Below are 18,357 nucleotides of genomic sequence, written 5' to 3' on the forward strand. Positions count from 1 at the left end.
TTCAGCTGTGGACTTTGGTGAAGTAAATAGACTCTCTGCGTCTCTTATCTCTCTTGAGCAAGTCTATCAGATCCACTCTAAAAAATCACTCCTCATCAGCAGCCAATCATGTCAAGAAGAAGGCCTTGTTAAGTTTAAGTTTTGAAATGTATTTCTCTTTTAAGCTTCTATTAGTATTTTGTTACATTTTCCAATAATCAAAGCAATATTCCCAGCAGCAGAAGCCTCCGTCCACCCCACCCTGCCCTTACTGCAGTCACAAAGGGAAATACAACCCTGCAGTAAACATTATAGCACTATAACAATCAGGGCTGCAGTGAGTGCAGACAGCTAGAAAAATACTGACTACTGTTTAAACCTGATGTGTCAGCTGATATCTCAGTGTTCTCGCGGTTGTGAAGAAATCAGCCCAATTCTGTAGCGATAATTTGGGTCGACATGTTGTTTTTATGTCTTTCTTCATTAGTTGTTGGTGTTTTATGTTAGGCTGTTGGTACGGAGTGCACACAAGTCTGACTCTATAGTTTGGATCCCCAGCAGAGAGAGTGTGTGATCTATGTAGCACCATTGCTCTCATTTTCCCTTTCACCCAAACCCCCCCCCCCCCCCAAAAAAAAACAACAACCCTGTCCAGGCTGTTTGAATTAACTCTTGAATTGTTATAGATATGCATCTTTAGATGAGATAAATTTAAGGACCGGATACAAACATAAAGTGCGAAATGTTGTTTTTTTCCTCTTCTGCCATAATTGTATCTAATTCTTTGGCGTTACCTTTTTAGGATGCGAAAGTTCGCCTACTGTAAGGTGGTTCTAGCCACCTCTCTGGTCTGGGTGATGCTGGACATGTTCATCCTACTCTACTTCAGCGAGTGTAACAAGTGTGACAACAGAAAGGAGAGAGGACTGCCCGGGAGAGATGGTAGGTGCTGAGATCTGCGTCTTCTCTTTGACACTGCATTGTGTATAAATGTAAGTGTGCATTTCTTAAAAAGCCGTTTGTGTATCCGTCACAGATGGCCTGTCCAGACCGCGGGACGGGCCTGGTGAAGGCGGGAAGCCGGTGTTGATCCCTAAAGAGAAGCAGGAGAAAATGAAGGAGATGTTTAAGATAAACCAGTTCAACCTCATGGCTTCTGAGATGATAGCTCTCAATCGCTCGCTGCCTGATGTTCGTCTGGAGGGGTAAGCTGCCTTTGAGAAGCCAGTCATGACTGGTTGTGTTGTTTTCTGAAAATCTCTGTGACTGCTTCCAAGAGCATATTGCATAAAAAGAAAAAAAACACACACAAACCAAAAAGTTAGATTTTGAAATGTGAAGGGATCCTTTAATAAATATTAATCTGGTAATAAAGACCTTTTCCTCATTTTTCAGGCGTAAAATATTTAAACCTAGTAGTTTTACGTGTTCAACGCATCCGTATGAACATCAGAAAGGGTCCTACAAGCCGACATGAAGAGCTGAACGACGTGGCACAACTGAGCTATATAATACACTGGAGTGCTAATCGCCGTCTGTTTGAACGAGTCGCTTTGAAGCCACAAGCCGCCATATTGGTACTCCCTATTTCCCTCCAGTAACTAAGGAATATGTGCGCTACAGCATCAAATAACGAGGATTTTCTCATGTTCAGGGGGGGCTTAAGACTTTTAAAATGTCAAATGCCATATACTTTTATGTTATGTTCTAAAAATATCAAGTACTGAGAAAGTCATGTGCTGAAATATTTTGCATTTTATTCATTTAAACATATATATATAACATTTATAAATATATAAATAACAATTTACATAAACATATATTTACATATGTGTATATATATATATATATATATATATTTAATGCGAATAACATGTAAAATATTTCAGCACCTAATTTCCTAGTAGTTGATAGTGTTAGTACATCCACTGACTGTAGAATTACCTATGAAACGTTTTCACACAGCCAGAAAACTGCTTGTTGTTGCAACCAAATCCTGTGGGATTCTGTGAGAGTAGGGAGTAGCAAGATGGCGGCCAGTGACTTCAGTTTTTCGGCAAAATCAGCACTCCAGTGTATAATATAGCTCAGTGCGTGGCACAGTGTGGTGTTAAAGTCTAACGTTTTGATTCACAGTGCGTTTCTCCAGCCTTCCTGATGTAGAAGCTCATAATTATGAATATTAAATACAGAGGCGATGTCGGTTACTGCAAAAACTATAATTTTAAAGCCAAACCGAACAAAAAAAATCATGAATGCTGAAGCCCAATTCCTTGTTTAAAGTGAGTGATTCACAATTTGCTTACATTTCAGTTCTAACTTTGGTCTAACTTTAGGCACCTCACATACTAAAAGTAGCTTCTTCTTCTTCTTCTTCCAATAACAACTAGAGCAGAGGTACGGTGCGTTGTCTCAGAGGGAAAATCATCCGGTTCTTGGTCCTGGACTGAGTTCCCTTTGGTTTCTTATTGAACGTCTGTACTCTGAAATCCTTTATCTAGAAGATCTTTAAAACTTTTTCTGTATGCTGGTAAACAAAGATGTTTGTTTCTATCACATTTATAGATTGAATGAAAAAGTGGCAGTCTGCTTTTACTTGCTTTTTCTCATGTTGGGAGCTTATTTGAACTCAGATCTGGATGAAGCCTCTGTACAAAAGATACGCTGATGATATTTTACTTATATGGAGACTCACCACCGAGAGAGAACTTAATAAATGTTTTAACTTCCTCAATGCACAATCAAAACATTCAATATCCTCTTTGCTTTCGGAAGTTCAGTACTCATCATGGAGCTCATCAGGATGATGGAAAAGAAAGAGGAGGAGGAAGAAAAAGTGTTTTAATCATTATCGATAGCAGTGTAGCGATATTTAACAATAATGATATAGTTGTAGTCCCGTACACATTTTTTTTATTGCTTTTTGTTTTTCACAAAATAAACACATTTTTCCACCTAAAACATATCGAATCATGCACTGCTACCAATGTTAATTAAATAACCACATTGGTGATGATGAAACTTGTACTTTATTGGTCACTATTAACAAGACCACTCTATCCCAACCTTTCTTGCCTGCACACCCTCCTCTCCACCTAACACATGCACAGTAGGTTACATGCAACTTAACAGATAACAGTAAACAAATAGCTCAAATTTAAAGGGACTAATTTATTAAGTTATGTTTTTTATAAAGCTTTGAAATCTGCCAGTTCCGAATAAATGTGTTTAGTAAATTAAGCAGTAGCCTAAACAGTATCTGTTATATATGAGATTAATGAAGCAGTCCTTAGCAAAAGACCAACTCTGCAAGATACGATCTCAAGATTTTATAATGTTCTAACAACGGCATCTAAGACATGAGCGGCTTCATCGTTTATTTCTGAGGGGGCTGTCTGAGTCGGCACACGCTGCCAGAAAGTCAGCAGTAAATCTACTGAGGGTCTTTGCCTGTGGAGCAGCTTGGCTGAAAGCTGAACCCCCGCCTGGTTGATGCGCCTCACTGAGCGGACAGGAAGCTGTAGCGGCTCATACGTTGTCATTACCACTCTGAACTCCCCTGTAAAGGGTAAAAAAAAGCAATTAGATAGTTAAGAATAACCCAGATTAATTAGGTTGCAAACAAAAACAAGGATTTTATGTAATTTTGTAGTTGATCCTGTTTTATTATTATTTTGTCGTATTTCTTAGTCCAGTCCAAATTTTCCAATCTAATATTATGGCGCTACCTCTTGAATTCGCCTTCATGCTCTGAACGGCACTATGTCAGTTTTCAGCTGGCACGCGTATTGGATTAAATGCCTGCAACCAAAATCAGGTAAAAATGGGAGCGTGCACAAGTCTGAGGATCGTAAAAACCAGACGAGATACCAAGAAGTTTAAAGAATCTGCTTCATTGCTAACAAACATCCCACAGAAGTGCATTAATAATGCTTTGTCCTCTGCAGATTCTTCAGTGAACTTAAAGGGTTTGCTTTCCTCAGCAAATTCAGCACGGCTTTAAAGGGAATGCCTTATCAAAACAAGCTTTTGAAACATGAATGACATTATGTAAATTCATTTCCAGGGAAGCTACGGTGTAATCTGAGACTCCAGTCCATAAAAATAATTTTAAATCTAAGGTTTAGAATAGTTCTTGCCTGCTGTAGGTCATCCTGTCTTCAGGAATGAGAGCTTTAGCAGAGCAGCAGACCCGCATGAGGTCAGCCAGGGTCACGAAAGAAATGTCACGGTTGATTCTGCCAGTCGGACACAACGCGGATCTCCTTTTCTCTTCGACCTTTTTTTTTGATTGCGCAGAGGAACATACATAGGTCAGTAATGGAGCTTTGCAGTGAGAGAGGGAGACGACTCTATGACTGTCAGGCGGAGGCGCGTGCATACCAGACGAGACAGGAAAGACGGAGGACATTGATCCATGAAATGGGTTTTAGTCTTTGAGTGAGAGTTGATTACCAGGTGTGTTTCCACTCTGCTTTCCCTTCGTCTATCTACTTTTCCAATTAGGAGATAAGACGGAGTCAGTATCTGGAGAAGGAATGCGCCCCTAGCTGTGTAAAGGCATGCATATATGTGTGCTTATGTGTATGTTTATCAGCTGGTTTAGCTGAAGAAGAGTGGAAATAAAACCATCTCGGCGAAGAAGCTCCGTGTTAGCGCGACTGGGCCGTGAGCAGCAAATAAATGTGAAAAATGAGCGTTTTACACAGAACAGTCAGTCTGTGTGTGTGTGTGTTGTTTTAATGTGTGTGTGTGTGTGTGTCTGGGTGGATCTCCAGTTTCTTAAAACACTTTCCATGACCACACCTTCCAGAAAACGTTCCCCTTTTCACCGAGTTGCTGATTTCTGAGTTGTTGAGAACGCAGTCATGGATGTATGTGATTTTTTTTTTTTCTGTGTGCAATGTTGCAAGAGTAATCGTGGTTAATTAAAACCAGTTTGCACACCCATCCCAAATATTCCCACAATCCTCTCTGGCTGGAGCAGCAGCCCTTAACTCATTAGCCTGCTTCGCTGCAGCCAAATGCTTGTCAGCCCGCCTGTTCGGATGTGCAGCACGCCCAACAAGCACTCATTGTTTTTTTTAAATCGTCAAAACATGCAAAATCGCCTTTGGGCCATTTCACACCAGATAAAACTGTAAGATTATCACTGCGCCTCACATGTGAAGGAAGTGTGCAAGCAAGAAGCAAAGTCCAGCTCTGGTTGAAGGCTGAAAGGCCTTAGGACTGTGTTTTGCTATGAATCATCTACTATACTCATCAGCCTCCCTTCCTATGGAGAGCATTGGAGCGCAGACGCACAGCAGAGACAGAGAATTTCAGTCTTATTTAACGTGCTCCCGAAGGCAGCTGCAGAATAAGTATACTCTTGACCTCCTCCTCTGTTGCCGTTGCATTCCTTCTGTCATAATCAGCAGCAGAGGCAGAGGAAGCACTTCAGCGCCCAGGATGATCACAAGGAGGAGGGGGGGGGAGTTATGAAGATGGAGGAAGGGAGATCATATTCCATTTGGATGTTGAAAGAGCTGAATTTGTCAGCGGGTGGAAGTCACTGGGGTGGTATCGGTTCTGCCGGATGCTGATGAATGAGCAGCTCAGAGAGATTTGACAAACTGACGTGTAGTCGATTGAATATCAGAGAGCAGGTATCGCTCCTCCGTCGGTTTGCGTTTTTTGCTCTGAGGGGTTATACATTGGAAAATTTCCCGGTGCAGCGGCTCGGAGCACACCGATGACCATTTTCAACTACGGCTGTACATTATCCATGTTAATATAGCGCAGGGTCGTGTGAAACGGAGGATGTGTTGGGTATTATGTTCCATGTGTCATGACATGTTGCTTTGCCTGCTAATAATATATTCAACCCGTTGGTTGGAGTCTAAGACACAGATGCTGAAGGTCACCGAGACAGATGGCGGCGTCATAGAGGAGAATATGGATTTATTGCAACTGATATCATTATCGCAACATTAATGATAATATTGTCATTGCATTGCTTTCTCATGCTCTGCAGCTCCCCTCACTATCCTCTCTTGTAGTTTGTGTATGTTATCTGTATTTTAACAAAGGTTCTGATAAAGGCACAGTTTTGTCATTGTGCTATGGTTTTGTAAAGTTGTTGGTAAATGGGATCATTTGACTCTCCACATCTTGACATTTAAAGAAGAAGGAAAAAAGATGCGTTAATTTCACCTGGAATTTGCGCCTCCGTCACGGCTGTCGCATGTCTCAGAGAAGCGAGACCCAAATATGCAACAATCCTTAAGTCATAGCAGAATTTTAGTTAATTTTATGCAATATGACACATTTTTGAGTTCAATATGAGCTTCTGTTAAAAATAATTTATTGAGGTGTTTTATTAGATATTGATTTTTACTTTTGTAAAAAAAAGAAAAAATATTAAAAGCTCCCCCAAAAAACAAACAAAAAAAGTTTAATTAAGAAGGTGAAGGTAGTCTGCCAACCCCCTGTGCTCTGCTAACACCTGTCAACACCTCTTAAGACAGATTTGGTCTGAAATGAAAGCTAACAGTGTGGGGCTCTGATACGCTTTGTTTCATAAAATATTGTATATCAGGATGAAATCATTCTCTTTCTGTCTTTCAATGGGTTCATTTCAAAGAAATGAAAGGAAACGCTGAGGAGGCTAAACGTAAAATGATTCCTGAGGGAAGGTCGTTGTGTTCGTCCAGCTTCATTAAGCTGAATGTCAACTGAGCAACGTTAGGATGCTGATATCTAACAATCTAATGTTTCTGCCACGAAAGTCTAAACTTACCTTTGAAACTCTTTTTAAACATTCCCAGAAAAGTTTTGTTATGCAGAAACAAAATTATCATGCAAATTGCCTCCATGTTTATGGCACTAAAAGTAAATAATGGTTGATTGCAGAGAAGATGCAAGACGCCAAGGGGTTAAAGGCAGGAAAGGTGTCAGCACTGTGAACAGTTAGTAAATGTGTTAATGAGATTGTATAGTGTTAACCCAGTTTTCTATAAACAAGTGTATTCAGACACCGAGGCTGAGGCAGCATGAATGTAGACGAGTTTATTGATACTCGTGGCCGGTTTTACAGCTATTCTAAACGCCGGTCTGTATAAAATGAACCAACGAAGAGTAGGGTTAATTCTCATATATATATATATATATATATATATATATATATATATATATATATATATATATATATATATATATATATATATATATATATATATATATATATTTGTTTTCAGTGAAATGCATTCTTTGTTTGTTTTTTAAGTCCCTCCTGTGTGTGTTTTTTTTTCAAACCCCAAACAAAACTAGGCCGTGCGGTTTCAGGATGTTGGGCCTCCCTTCAGGAAGCACCCAAACATGTCTAGCCAAAGATCCCTCACTCTGCTGTTTTATGGGAACTTTTATAGCCTTCAAACAAACAATGTTATTCATCAGAGTTTGGATTCAAAATGCTCCTCAGAGAATACTGCAAATAGATTTTTACATGCAGTTCTAATGAGAAGTTTTCATGCATTCATCACGAACGGGAATATTAAATCACGTTTGAATGATTTACAACAAATTATACAACAAACAATTTCGCAATATTGTTTGTGCACGAGGAAAAAAATTGTAAACACAGGTGAAAATATATGCATTCACCTATTAACAAAATAGATTTATTTATTCACATCAACTAGCTTCTGCAAAGTTCTGACTGGATATTTGAGCACTGTTCTTGAAAGAATCGGTGGCGTTCCTTTATTTCCTGCATACATGACTTTAAGGCAATGTCCACAAATGTTTTAGTGAGTATTAGTTCAGTCCTTTAAAAGGCCATTAGAGAAGCTCGGTGTTATCGTCCTGTATCCATTCTGAAACCAGGCGTTATGCAAGTGTTGGCATTATTCATCGGCTGTCTTCTGATTTGAAAAGAAGATTTAGGTGACTAAGGTGATTCCTCTTTTTGCAATGCACCAGTGCCTCTGGCAGGGGAACAGCTCCACAGCAGAAGGCTACAGCATGGCGCCGTCAGCATCAGAGCTACAAATTTATTCCTTGATATTGTGGCCAAATAATTTGGTCTGTCCCGTTTTGACCTCGCATCGTCTCTCCTGAAGGCAATTCTTGGCCCGGCTCCTCATTTATGAAAATCTGAAATCGGAGCCATTTCCATTGGACAGAATATTTAAAAATAATGAAATATTTTGGTGGTGTAAAAATTCCTGGCTGGAGAGAAACATTTCAAATGCATCATTCATTTTTTATTGTTAAAGCCCTTGGCAGGTGTAGGGAGCGCTCAGACTGCTCCCAGATTTTTGTCTTCTGGATGATCCGTTTGTTGCTCTCTTGTATTTATTTTCATTATTTTCTCCCTCATAAGAGCAGAACTGTGCGCTCCTCTCTACTATGAGAATGATGTGAGATCTAATTAGTAACATTAATCAACTGTCATCCTGGAGACTTGCAATCTGTCCCCCATCACTCTCCAGTGTTGCTAATATCTATTTTGCTACTGCCTCATTATTCATCTTTAGTTTTCTTCAAAAGGAATATGATTTTTAACAGGGTCGTGATCTAATGACGGTCTGATTGATTTAATGACCGCCTGATGTCTTCATGCGAGTTAGCTCTTTTTTCAAAGTCTGAGCAGCGTTTTTGTTGGTAAACTCTCATCCACTTTCACTGCAGCTCTCTCACAAATAAACAGAGGCCTGAGGATCTCTGAAGTACCTGACAGTTAATTACATTTGTCGTTCTGTTTCTTTAATTCCTCCTTCGTAGCTGCAAGAACAAGTTATACCCTGATAATCTTCCCCGCACCAGCGTGGTGATCGTTTTTCACAACGAGGCTTGGACCACGCTGCTGCGGACCGTCCACTCGGTCATCGATCGCTCTCCACACACACTGCTGGAGGAGATTGTCCTGGTGGACGACGCAAGCGAGAGAGGTAAACTCACACAAACGCCGCCGATAATTCCTTCAGCTTCTCCTGTTTCAGGCTTAGCCTATTTTTTACTTTTTTTTTAATACTACTATATAAATTTGTGTGTGAGCGTGTGGCCAGTCAACATATACATGTTTAAAAGGCTGCGTGTGCCAACCAACCCTGTGCCTTGCTGGTAATCTCTATTTGGGGGAGATTAGGTCTTTAATTTGCCAGCCGCAGGGATTACGCTGTGTTGTAACCCTCCCCCCCCCCCCCCCCCACCCCCAGCTGCAACCACACAGTAACAATGCACCTTACGAGACCTCAAGCTGGATGCTGTAAAACAAGAGTTTGTGGTGGGAGGGGAGCTGTCCGCAGGTAGAAGGCATGCCAAGGCTCACAAACGTTGGCACAGAGTTTGCAGCGAGCGTAGCTAGCTTGTAATCCAAATGCTTATGAGTCAGTTTCCTGTTATTTATCTGCATTTTATGGTTTTTTTTTTTGTTAGACTTTCTGAAACGGCCGCTGGAGCAGTACGTCAGAAAGTTAGAAGTGCCTGTGAGAGTGGTGAGGATGGACCAGCGGTCTGGACTCATCCGGGCTCGCCTCAAAGGGGCCTCCATCTCTACCGGACAGGTGTGTGTGCGCATGACTATTCTTCTGTTTTTATCCCCCCACATCTTGTCGTGTTACAACTACAAACTGTTAAACCAACACAGAGTAGTGCATAATTGCAAAGTGGAAGGAAAAGGATGATTATCTAAACTTCACTAATGAAGATGTGAAAAGTATACCATCTATTTTTATTCAGCCTGCTCCTTACTCTGACTCCCCTAAAGACAATCTAGTTTTCATCTTGAACATCATTCATGTTGAAACTATTTAAGGTGTCGGGTACAGGTGATAAAACCATATTCCGGTCCTGGACATCTCCCGAAGCTCTGTTTGATCCGTTATGGGAAAATGCAAAGGGCACAACTGCAAACGTACCGAGACATGGCTGGCAGGATTAGCAAATAATACTATATAAGTTCAGTTAATTTACCATTTATGAGTAAAGTGGCACAGAGGCCTGTGGTAACTCTGGAGGAGGTGCAGATATCCACAGCTCAGGTGGAACAGACCGTACGCCAATCACTACTCACATCTGGCCTTTTTGTTTGAGTGATGAGATAAAAGCTATTGATGAAGAGGCAACATACAAACATCCTACAACACGCTTGTGACTGGCGTAGTTTTAATCACAGCATTAGAACCAATCAAAGTCCAGACCCTAATCCAAATGGTGATTTGGCTGTTCCCCCGCACTGCCTCTGATGCTGACTTTTATACTGGATTTGTGTAATGTGTTGTTGTTGGGTTTCTAGGTCATCACCTTCCTGGATGCTCATTGTGAATGCACCACAGGGTGGCTGGAGCCTCTGCTGGCCCGCATCAAACAAGACAAGTAAGGCCAGTTTACATGAGAGACCTGGACACCAGGGCCTTGTGTTATAAAATATCTGTAAGCTGCTGCTGCTGAGCCTGCAGGGGGCTTGTCCTTGTGTTGTCCTGCTATGTGGTTCAGTAGCTGTCACTTCTTGCAGGTAGTTGCCGCTCCATGCTTTTTTAACAGCTGCTGTATTTGACGTGCTGCTGGTGCGTGGTGAGTTTGTTGACCTACATTGACGTGTTTGCGCCCTCCGTGTTGTTCCTGCAGGAAGACAGTCGTGTGCCCCATAATCGACGTCATAAGCGACGACACGTTTGAGTACATGGCAGGATCTGACATGACGTACGGAGGCTTCAACTGGAAGCTCAACTTCCGCTGGTACCCCGTACCTCAGAGGGAGATGGACCGTCGCAAAGGAGACCGCACGCTACCCGTCAGGTCCGGGAACCGCACACACACCACAGTGCATTTTCAGCTTCTTTCAGCGTTACGACCAGGCTGGGCTTGAGACGAAACACAGCATCAGTCACACAACCCGACACAATGCTACACCAACTCCATTCATCAACCGTTTAGAATAAGATCTCCTGTAAGCTTTAATATCACCGACAGGCAATCACAGTTGTCTGGTGCAGTCATACATAACAAATCAGTCAGATATGCTTAATCATACGATGCTTTCAGGGCAGCAGCCCTTGAATGAACACCATGAACTTTCCTTTGTGGCTGAACTCGGTGTCGTTTTTATAAGCTCCTGCTTTATTATTCTTGTCGCTTTGCTTCTCATGCTTTAGACCTTGAAGCAAAAATCAAGAGTTTATTTCTCGCTGTCCATCATCTACGCTTCCTGCTCTTGTTTCTGAGCACGCTTGACGCCAGTTTTCAAGGTCACTCAGATAATGTATCTTATGTAACTTGCAGTGCCCTTGTTTTTCTTTTTTTTCTTCTTTTTTGCTTGTTTTCCACAGTTCTGCTTTGCTGAATTATCCTAAGGGTGTCTTGTAAGTGGCCTAAAATATATAAAAATGGGTTGCGGTGTCAGGGCAGAGAAGATTATTTTACATTTGGAGACAAACCCCATTCTGTCACAGAGCAGTGGGTTCTTATTGGGAACACTCGAAGGCTGTTGAATTTATAGTTTTGTAAAAAGGATAATTGAAGTGAAAAACGCCACTAGCCAAAAAGGTTTGTATAATATATTAAAGGAAAAACGCCTATCCAAACCAATCTGGTTAAATCATTAATTTACTGTGATTGGTTATATTTATGGCTTAATATCCATGGCCGTGTCCAAGTCTGATTACTTCCACACCTTTATAATCTAGAAATCCTGTAAATAATACCAGTCTGACTGCATGAAGTAGGCTAAAAGATTTCAGAAAGAAACATATGTGCTTTTCTAAAGATATTCAATGGCATCAATCAGAAAGTCATTTCTAAGGCTTTGGGATTCCAGCACACCTGTGTGTGAGACATTATCCACAAACAGACAAAACATGGAACTGTGGTAAACCTACTCAGGAGAGACCGACCTACCAAAATGACTCCAGAAATGCATCAATGGTTCATATAGGAGGTAAAAAATTAATCCAGAACATGTACAGCGCTGCAGACCTCGCTTGCCTCAGTTACGGTCAGTTTTCATGATTCAGTTTGGAGAAAAAGGAAAGGCGTCTCTGAGCGTTCAGGGTTTAAAAAAACTCAAAGTTATGGCCCAGTGACGTCACTAGATTGAGCATTTGTACTGTTTAGTCATTTTTGGAGAAACGAGCGCACTAATGGAAGTGTGGACTACTACCCTGGTATAAATGTTTTATATTTCACTGGTTCTCAGTCCTGGGGGCCCATAGTTCTTCATGTTCTAAACTCTTCTCCAGCAAACCTGATATAAATGAATGCATTACGGTGCCTTCTCATTGTGCCATCTAGTGCTGCAGAAGTTAATAACCCATTCATTTAAGTCAGGTGTGCGGCGGCAGGGAAACCCCTACAGTGGTTCCAGAGGACCAGGTTTGCTATAGTTTATTTCTCCCGTAACGCGAAGAATTGTTTGGACTCGAGTTGCTTCATTTGCTCCACAGTAAAAGCTTCGCTGCCACTTATCACTAACGATCGATTACAGCGTTTGCCGCCAAGCGTAGCACAGTTAATTATGAAAGTTGTGCTATTTTATTGATTAATAATATTCCTTATCTCTGATTGACACGTTGCTAGAGTTTGTTTTTTCTTAAAATATATCTGAGTACCTCTTTACAATAAGACTCTGTAATAAATAAACAACTAAATATAACGACATAGGCATAGTAGGCCAATAAATAGCTAGTAAACAAGATATTAATCAAGCTGGGCTTATTATAAATGTTTAATAAGCAGGTTATAGTGCTTTAGTCAAAAAGTGAGAGGAGCGGGAGACAATAGTTCACAGCTTGTTGTTTATTTTGACTGCCTGAAGTGCTTCTTATTACTCGCCAACGCGTAGAAAACTGTAGCCTTTGCTTTAGCTGATACTCTGTGACAAGCGGCACTAAAGCAACTAAAGTCACAGTTGTTTACAGCAACATAAAATCAAAAGAAAACTAACTTTGAACTTCTCCAAATACAGTAAATATCCATGTGTCAAGCTGCTGTAACTCCTCCAGACAGGAATAAATATCTTTCTCAGTTCACGCTATAAAGTCTGTCTGTCTGGGGTTGTTGTGGTATTTTATGGTGCCAGCGTTTGTGTACATCAGTGTGTTGATAAGCGGATGGCTGCAAACACGGCTTTTATGAACGTGACGGACTGTGTTTGGATAAAGGGCTTTATTCAGGATCAGAGCTCCCCTTTAATTTAAGTGTCTATTGTTTGTTTTACTGCCGCGGGTTTGAATCCCATAAAAACTCTTGATTTGATTTGGTGCTGAAGAGTTTACAGAACTGTGCCGTGTCATCGCTGAAAGGGAACGCTTCAATCATCTGTTTTCACCGCTCTGCTCTCCTAGAGTTGCTTCTTTAACGTCAAACATCTTCTTACATCGCTTTTCTTTACCGGGTTTTTAGACAAATGCTGCGCAGCGCGCCACCAATTTCATCTGGGTTTATTTCTGTAGGACGTATTGTTTTTCTTCCAAGTGAACTCGGGACGTTAACTGAAAGAAGAAAACCAGGCAGTAGAGAAAATAGGCCTTGTCTATAAAGGAGGGAGCCATTGTGTTACGGGGTGTGAAGGGGAAGAGAACTGAGGCCATTAAACATTGACATGACCATCAAACAACAGAGCCCCGTAGCAGAAGAAAGACGAGAAATGGAAAATAACAGGAAGACAGTAAAGAACAGGGGCTGAAATATAAAGCTCTGATGGGATCTGTAGATACTGAGCGACCTTTAGAAAACAGGCTCGCTGGGGAATGAAGTGACACGAACCGGGGCCTCACTCTTTTTAAATTTATTCCTCTCTCCAGGACTCCCACCATGGCAGGCGGCTTGTTCTCCATAGACAGGGATTATTTTCAGGAGATCGGCACGTATGACGCAGGCATGGACATCTGGGGCGGAGAGAACCTGGAAATCTCTTTCAGAGTGAGCGAAACGCGGCCAACTAGCATGACTCTGTTCTCAGCTCGGGCTGACAGTCACGCACCCACACTGATGCAACACTCTTACCTCAGAGTCCAACATTCAGTAGATGCGCTTTCACAGCGTTTTACAAACTTCTTCCTCGCAGATCTGGCAGTGCGGAGGGACTCTGGAGATCGTCACGTGCTCGCACGTGGGTCACGTGTTCAGAAAGGCGACGCCCTACACGTTTCCCGGAGGAACGGGACAGATCATCAACAAAAATAACCGCCGCCTGGCAGAGGTCTGGATGGATGAATTCAAGAACTTCTTCTACATCATCTCTCCTGGTGAGTCGGGGCTGTATGTGTGTGTGTGTGTGTGTGTGTGGCTCTGTTTGCGTCGTTGTTCATTAAGATATGCATGTAGGTACTCGTGTGTGGAGGTTAATCTCTGGCAGGTGCGATCCATCCATTAACCTGGTGACGGCGCGATACTGCAGCGGCAGGCGAGCAGCACAGGATGTGTGGCGGCAAGTAATTTCATGCTACAGAGGATCTATTTACCTGAACACACAAACAAGCTTGGGATAGAGAGACGACCCAAAAGTAAAAAATGGCAGAAAACTGTATTCTGTCACTTCTAGACCGGTTCTGGTTCCAGTTCACCACTGGTTCTGTAACAGTGTAATATGTCGCGGTCGTGACACAACACGATATCTGTTGGTTTTTGAAAAACAAAGGAAGACCTGATGACGTCTTCAGGAGTTTTTGTCTCTTATAAATAGATGCTGTGTCTGTCTGAAACTTTGACAATAGTTCCAGAGACGCTTTAAAGTTCTTCACCAACTCTCTGAAACAACTGAAATGTCTGCAGTTATTCCCTGAAATCCTTTTTTTCATATTTTTTCACATTATCATATAAAAGAAGGAGGAAAGAGAACAACATGGCTACCAAGGCTCAAAAAGATGACAGAACTTACATTCTTTACAACGTTGCGTTGTTCATCCACTTGTTCTGTAAGCGTTTTTGCCCGATCACCGTCACTTAAAACGGCTTCCCTGTAGAGGTTCCTCTAAAGCAGAGGTGTCAAACTAATTTCTATATGGGGCCACTTTGGCATCATGAAGTCATTAAAAGGGCCGCTTGCATGTGTAGAGACGATACTTTTCATTTCATAATTTCATTCCAGTTCACACAGTAGCATAAAAAATGCATAGTAACATAAAAGTAGCACTCTTAGGCCCAGTTTATACAGTTTATCTGCAAAAAAAGTTGATATTGGGGTGAGTTACACTTACAGGAGGCACAGTTTTAGCCACTTTATACACTATAAAAGGATATATTCCTTTTTTTTTGGCTCTCGAGGGCCGGATAATTTACCTTGAAGGGCCAGATTTGGCCCGCGGGCCTTGAGTTTGACACCTGTGCTCTAAAGTATGTGGCATTACGTCACTGACCTTCAGATTTAGCGTGTTCTCTTACATTTCCACCTTTTCAGGGCTGAAGAAATCTGACCTGTGATTTAAGCAATTTGCCGCTCAGGATAGGTAAAGAAAAAGAAAAAGGTTTTGAAAAATATTTGTTTTTCCACACTTAATTCCCAATCCTATTATGAAAAGGGTTTTATCCAGCCAGTCATCGATCTGTTTGCACATCTGTTCTTTCATCCATCCTGTTTATCTCTCTTTCCCTCTTCCCTAACTTCCTTCCTTCAGTCTTTGCTGCCTGGTGTTCCTCTAGGATACATACAGTATTTAAAGCCTGATCACTGTAGAAATATGTCAAAATTGACTGAGAACCTGGTAAACTGGAGGCTGAAAAAGTGTCTGGAAGTGTGACAGCTTGGTATGAGAAATGTGCCACTAACCTGATATTGATGAACTGCTGAAGATGAACTGCTAGATTCTACATGTGGTTAGCAACACTAGTTGGTTTTCTCCATCACACATTTTTACAACTGTGGTGTTCGGTGCAGCTGACGCAAAGCCAAAAAAACGAAGTGTCTTCACATTTATTAGGGGTCGAATGCAGTCAAAAAAGCTGTGAGGACCCCCAACCGATACTCGGGGTCAGATGGGGACATTAATAGTTAAATCCATTACCGAAGCCGTCTTAATTACCCAGATAATAAGTTCAAAGTATTCAACCTAGAGCCTCACTGGAGATTATTCTGCCAGTTTCCCAGCTACAGATAATCCAGTTGTGTAACAAGTAGAACTGTGAAGCCATTGAATGTTTCCAAATTAAATCATACGCCTCTGGAGTTAATTCAAACTACAGTATTTAAAAGTCAATTTTATTTATAAAAGCTATAATTTTTTTAGAGGCAAACCAGAAATCAGTTTTGGTCTGTAAAAGCCTCATCGGTGCATCTTTAATTATTACCATTCAAGTGCTACACAGAATCAGTAGCATTGCTGCCTTGATTCAAGGACGTTAGTTGAACTGAAGAATGAGAAGAAAATCGTTTAAATACATACCTACAATGAAAAACAAAAATGTATCACAATATTTTGTCATCATCACAATAAAGTTGACAGAGTTCTACAATCTCAGCACATTTGTTTCTGTAATTATGATTTACCATTTAAACTTCTCCATAAATAGCATCTAAAACACTTAAAAAGAAATATTGCTGCAAAATTTAAATGTAATCCTTAAAGAGATTTATTTCCCTGCACTAGTTGCACCACAATGATTCCAGTCCTTCCTATTTAAAAGCATAAATGTGGCGTTTACTGCATTGATGATGGAATCAAGAGTGGAAACAGGATTTGAACCCTCCCGACCGCCTGCATCCATCATCAGTATGTTTTATTTTTACTATCACAGGCTGATGAATAGTTAATCACTTAATTTAATTTTATGATGCTCAATATTGCTCAGCTTACCCACCCCAACTACGGAGGCTATCAGATTTCTTTTTAGTGTCTTCAGGAGATGTTTTCACCATTTTATGTCTGAAAAGTTGGAGCAAATTCCTTCTCGATGCAGAGCAACAACTTTACATCACTGCAGTCGGTCCAGACATTAAAGCCCATTCAGCATCGTGGCAGCTCTCCAGGTCTTAGCGCTGTACTACTGCTGCTACGTGAGGCCATCTGTGGAAGGCCCGTCAACGTTCAAACGACACGGTCAGCGACACGCGTACGTTTGCTCGTGTTTGTTAAATGCATTCGGTTAAAATCTAGCCAGACACACACACACATGCGTACAGCAACAAAAACATTTCCTCTTCCTGATTTGGCATGGCGGCTGGGTATCAAGCCGCGGTTGAATTTCCAACGTCAGCTGGCATGGAGGGCTGCCAGGAACCACAGGAAACTGTCCTGCGGTCAGCAAACAGTTTTCCAGTCGGCGGAGAAAAGACTCGCTGGACTGTTAATGTTTCATTGCAGCTTGTCGATGGATCGGGATTTTAACAAACAAGGCTGGAGGGAAGCGTAGAAGAGATGAGCTGAAGCTAAGTCCCTCATGATACCCGCAGGGATAGATGGAGAGGTCTGGGAGTTTAGGCTGGTCCAGCTGGCTCAGACCGGACAGGGCTGAAATGAACCAAACACTCCGGTGAAAAAGCAATCTTTCCAGGTCACCGTGACATTTGTGGATCGCTTTCATTATGGCAGGAGATCTGAACTGCTTGCTCTCACCTTATTGGATAGCTGGTAGGTAAAAAGATTAGCGTTCAGCCAACTTAATAAAGAACATTTTTCAGTATAATTATGAGGCGGTACGGTGTTTGGTCCAAGACAAATGCACAATGTTCTCTATTGCATCTCCACTTTTACACTCTGCAAATAAACCTGTTTAAAAGTGAGTATGCTTTTTTCTTTTTTTTCCATTTCATCGCTTGTATTTTCTTGCACAAACATGGCAGGTCTGTCAAGAGTAATGCCAGCTGTCATGTAAACGTGACAGGTTTAAAGAAAAGAAAGCTCTGACCTCATGGATTACACCTCCCTGGAGGTTCTGTCAAGGTTCTAGTGTGCGCCAAGACTCCTGTCACCGTTGTGAGTCCAAATGAAGTCATGGCAAACAGAAAAGTTAAACACCAGGTGTCTGAACGCTGTTGCTTTCAAGAGTGGAAATACAAAAAAAAAAAAACAGTGAATCAGCCATGAGAAGAAAACATAAAAAGAATGGACAAGGCGATTTCTCAACATGTCTGCATACTTTATATAAAAACAGCAAAAGTCCAGTGAATGTCTTCTAAATTTAGTGCCTCGTAAACCTATCCACATGTACTTTGTACCAGCACAACAGTGCATGTATGTAAAGAGAAAAGAACATTTTGAAATTCTGACTAAACATGAAACTTTAGAAGAAATTGTGAAGTCGAACCTGGTCACTCGTGGGGATATCGCGATATGTTCGTAATTGTTCTCTTAATGCAAGACATAACCCTCAACAATTTAAAACGCTTCACAGGCTTCAGTGAGGCTCTATCCTGATGTTCCCCCACCTTTGTAAAGCTATGAACAGTAATCTGGCACATTC

The 18,357-nt window shown here is 41.4% G+C and overlaps 1 protein-coding gene across 1 annotated transcript in view; it reads left to right on the forward strand.

Annotated features, from left to right (window-relative positions):
* galnt1 (UDP-N-acetyl-alpha-D-galactosamine:polypeptide N-acetylgalactosaminyltransferase 1) overlaps nt 1–18,357 on the forward strand; it is a 70,519-nt gene that overhangs the window by 44,107 nt on the left and 8,055 nt on the right. Inside the window, exons 3-10 of the mRNA XM_036133401.1 lie at nt 782–921; nt 1,016–1,184; nt 8,746–8,912; nt 9,400–9,527; nt 10,259–10,338; nt 10,591–10,761; nt 13,764–13,881; nt 14,027–14,207. Coding sequence (XP_035989294.1) covers nt 783–921; nt 1,016–1,184; nt 8,746–8,912; nt 9,400–9,527; nt 10,259–10,338; nt 10,591–10,761; nt 13,764–13,881; nt 14,027–14,207 — 1,153 coding nt within the window. The 5' untranslated portion in view covers nt 782. The remainder of the gene's footprint in view (nt 1–781; nt 922–1,015; nt 1,185–8,745; nt 8,913–9,399; nt 9,528–10,258; nt 10,339–10,590; nt 10,762–13,763; nt 13,882–14,026; nt 14,208–18,357) is intronic.

The sequence above is a fragment of the Fundulus heteroclitus genome, chromosome 3 (genome assembly GCF_011125445.2).
Source record: "Fundulus heteroclitus isolate FHET01 chromosome 3, MU-UCD_Fhet_4.1, whole genome shotgun sequence".
NCBI lineage: Eukaryota > Metazoa > Chordata > Actinopteri > Cyprinodontiformes > Fundulidae > Fundulus > Fundulus heteroclitus.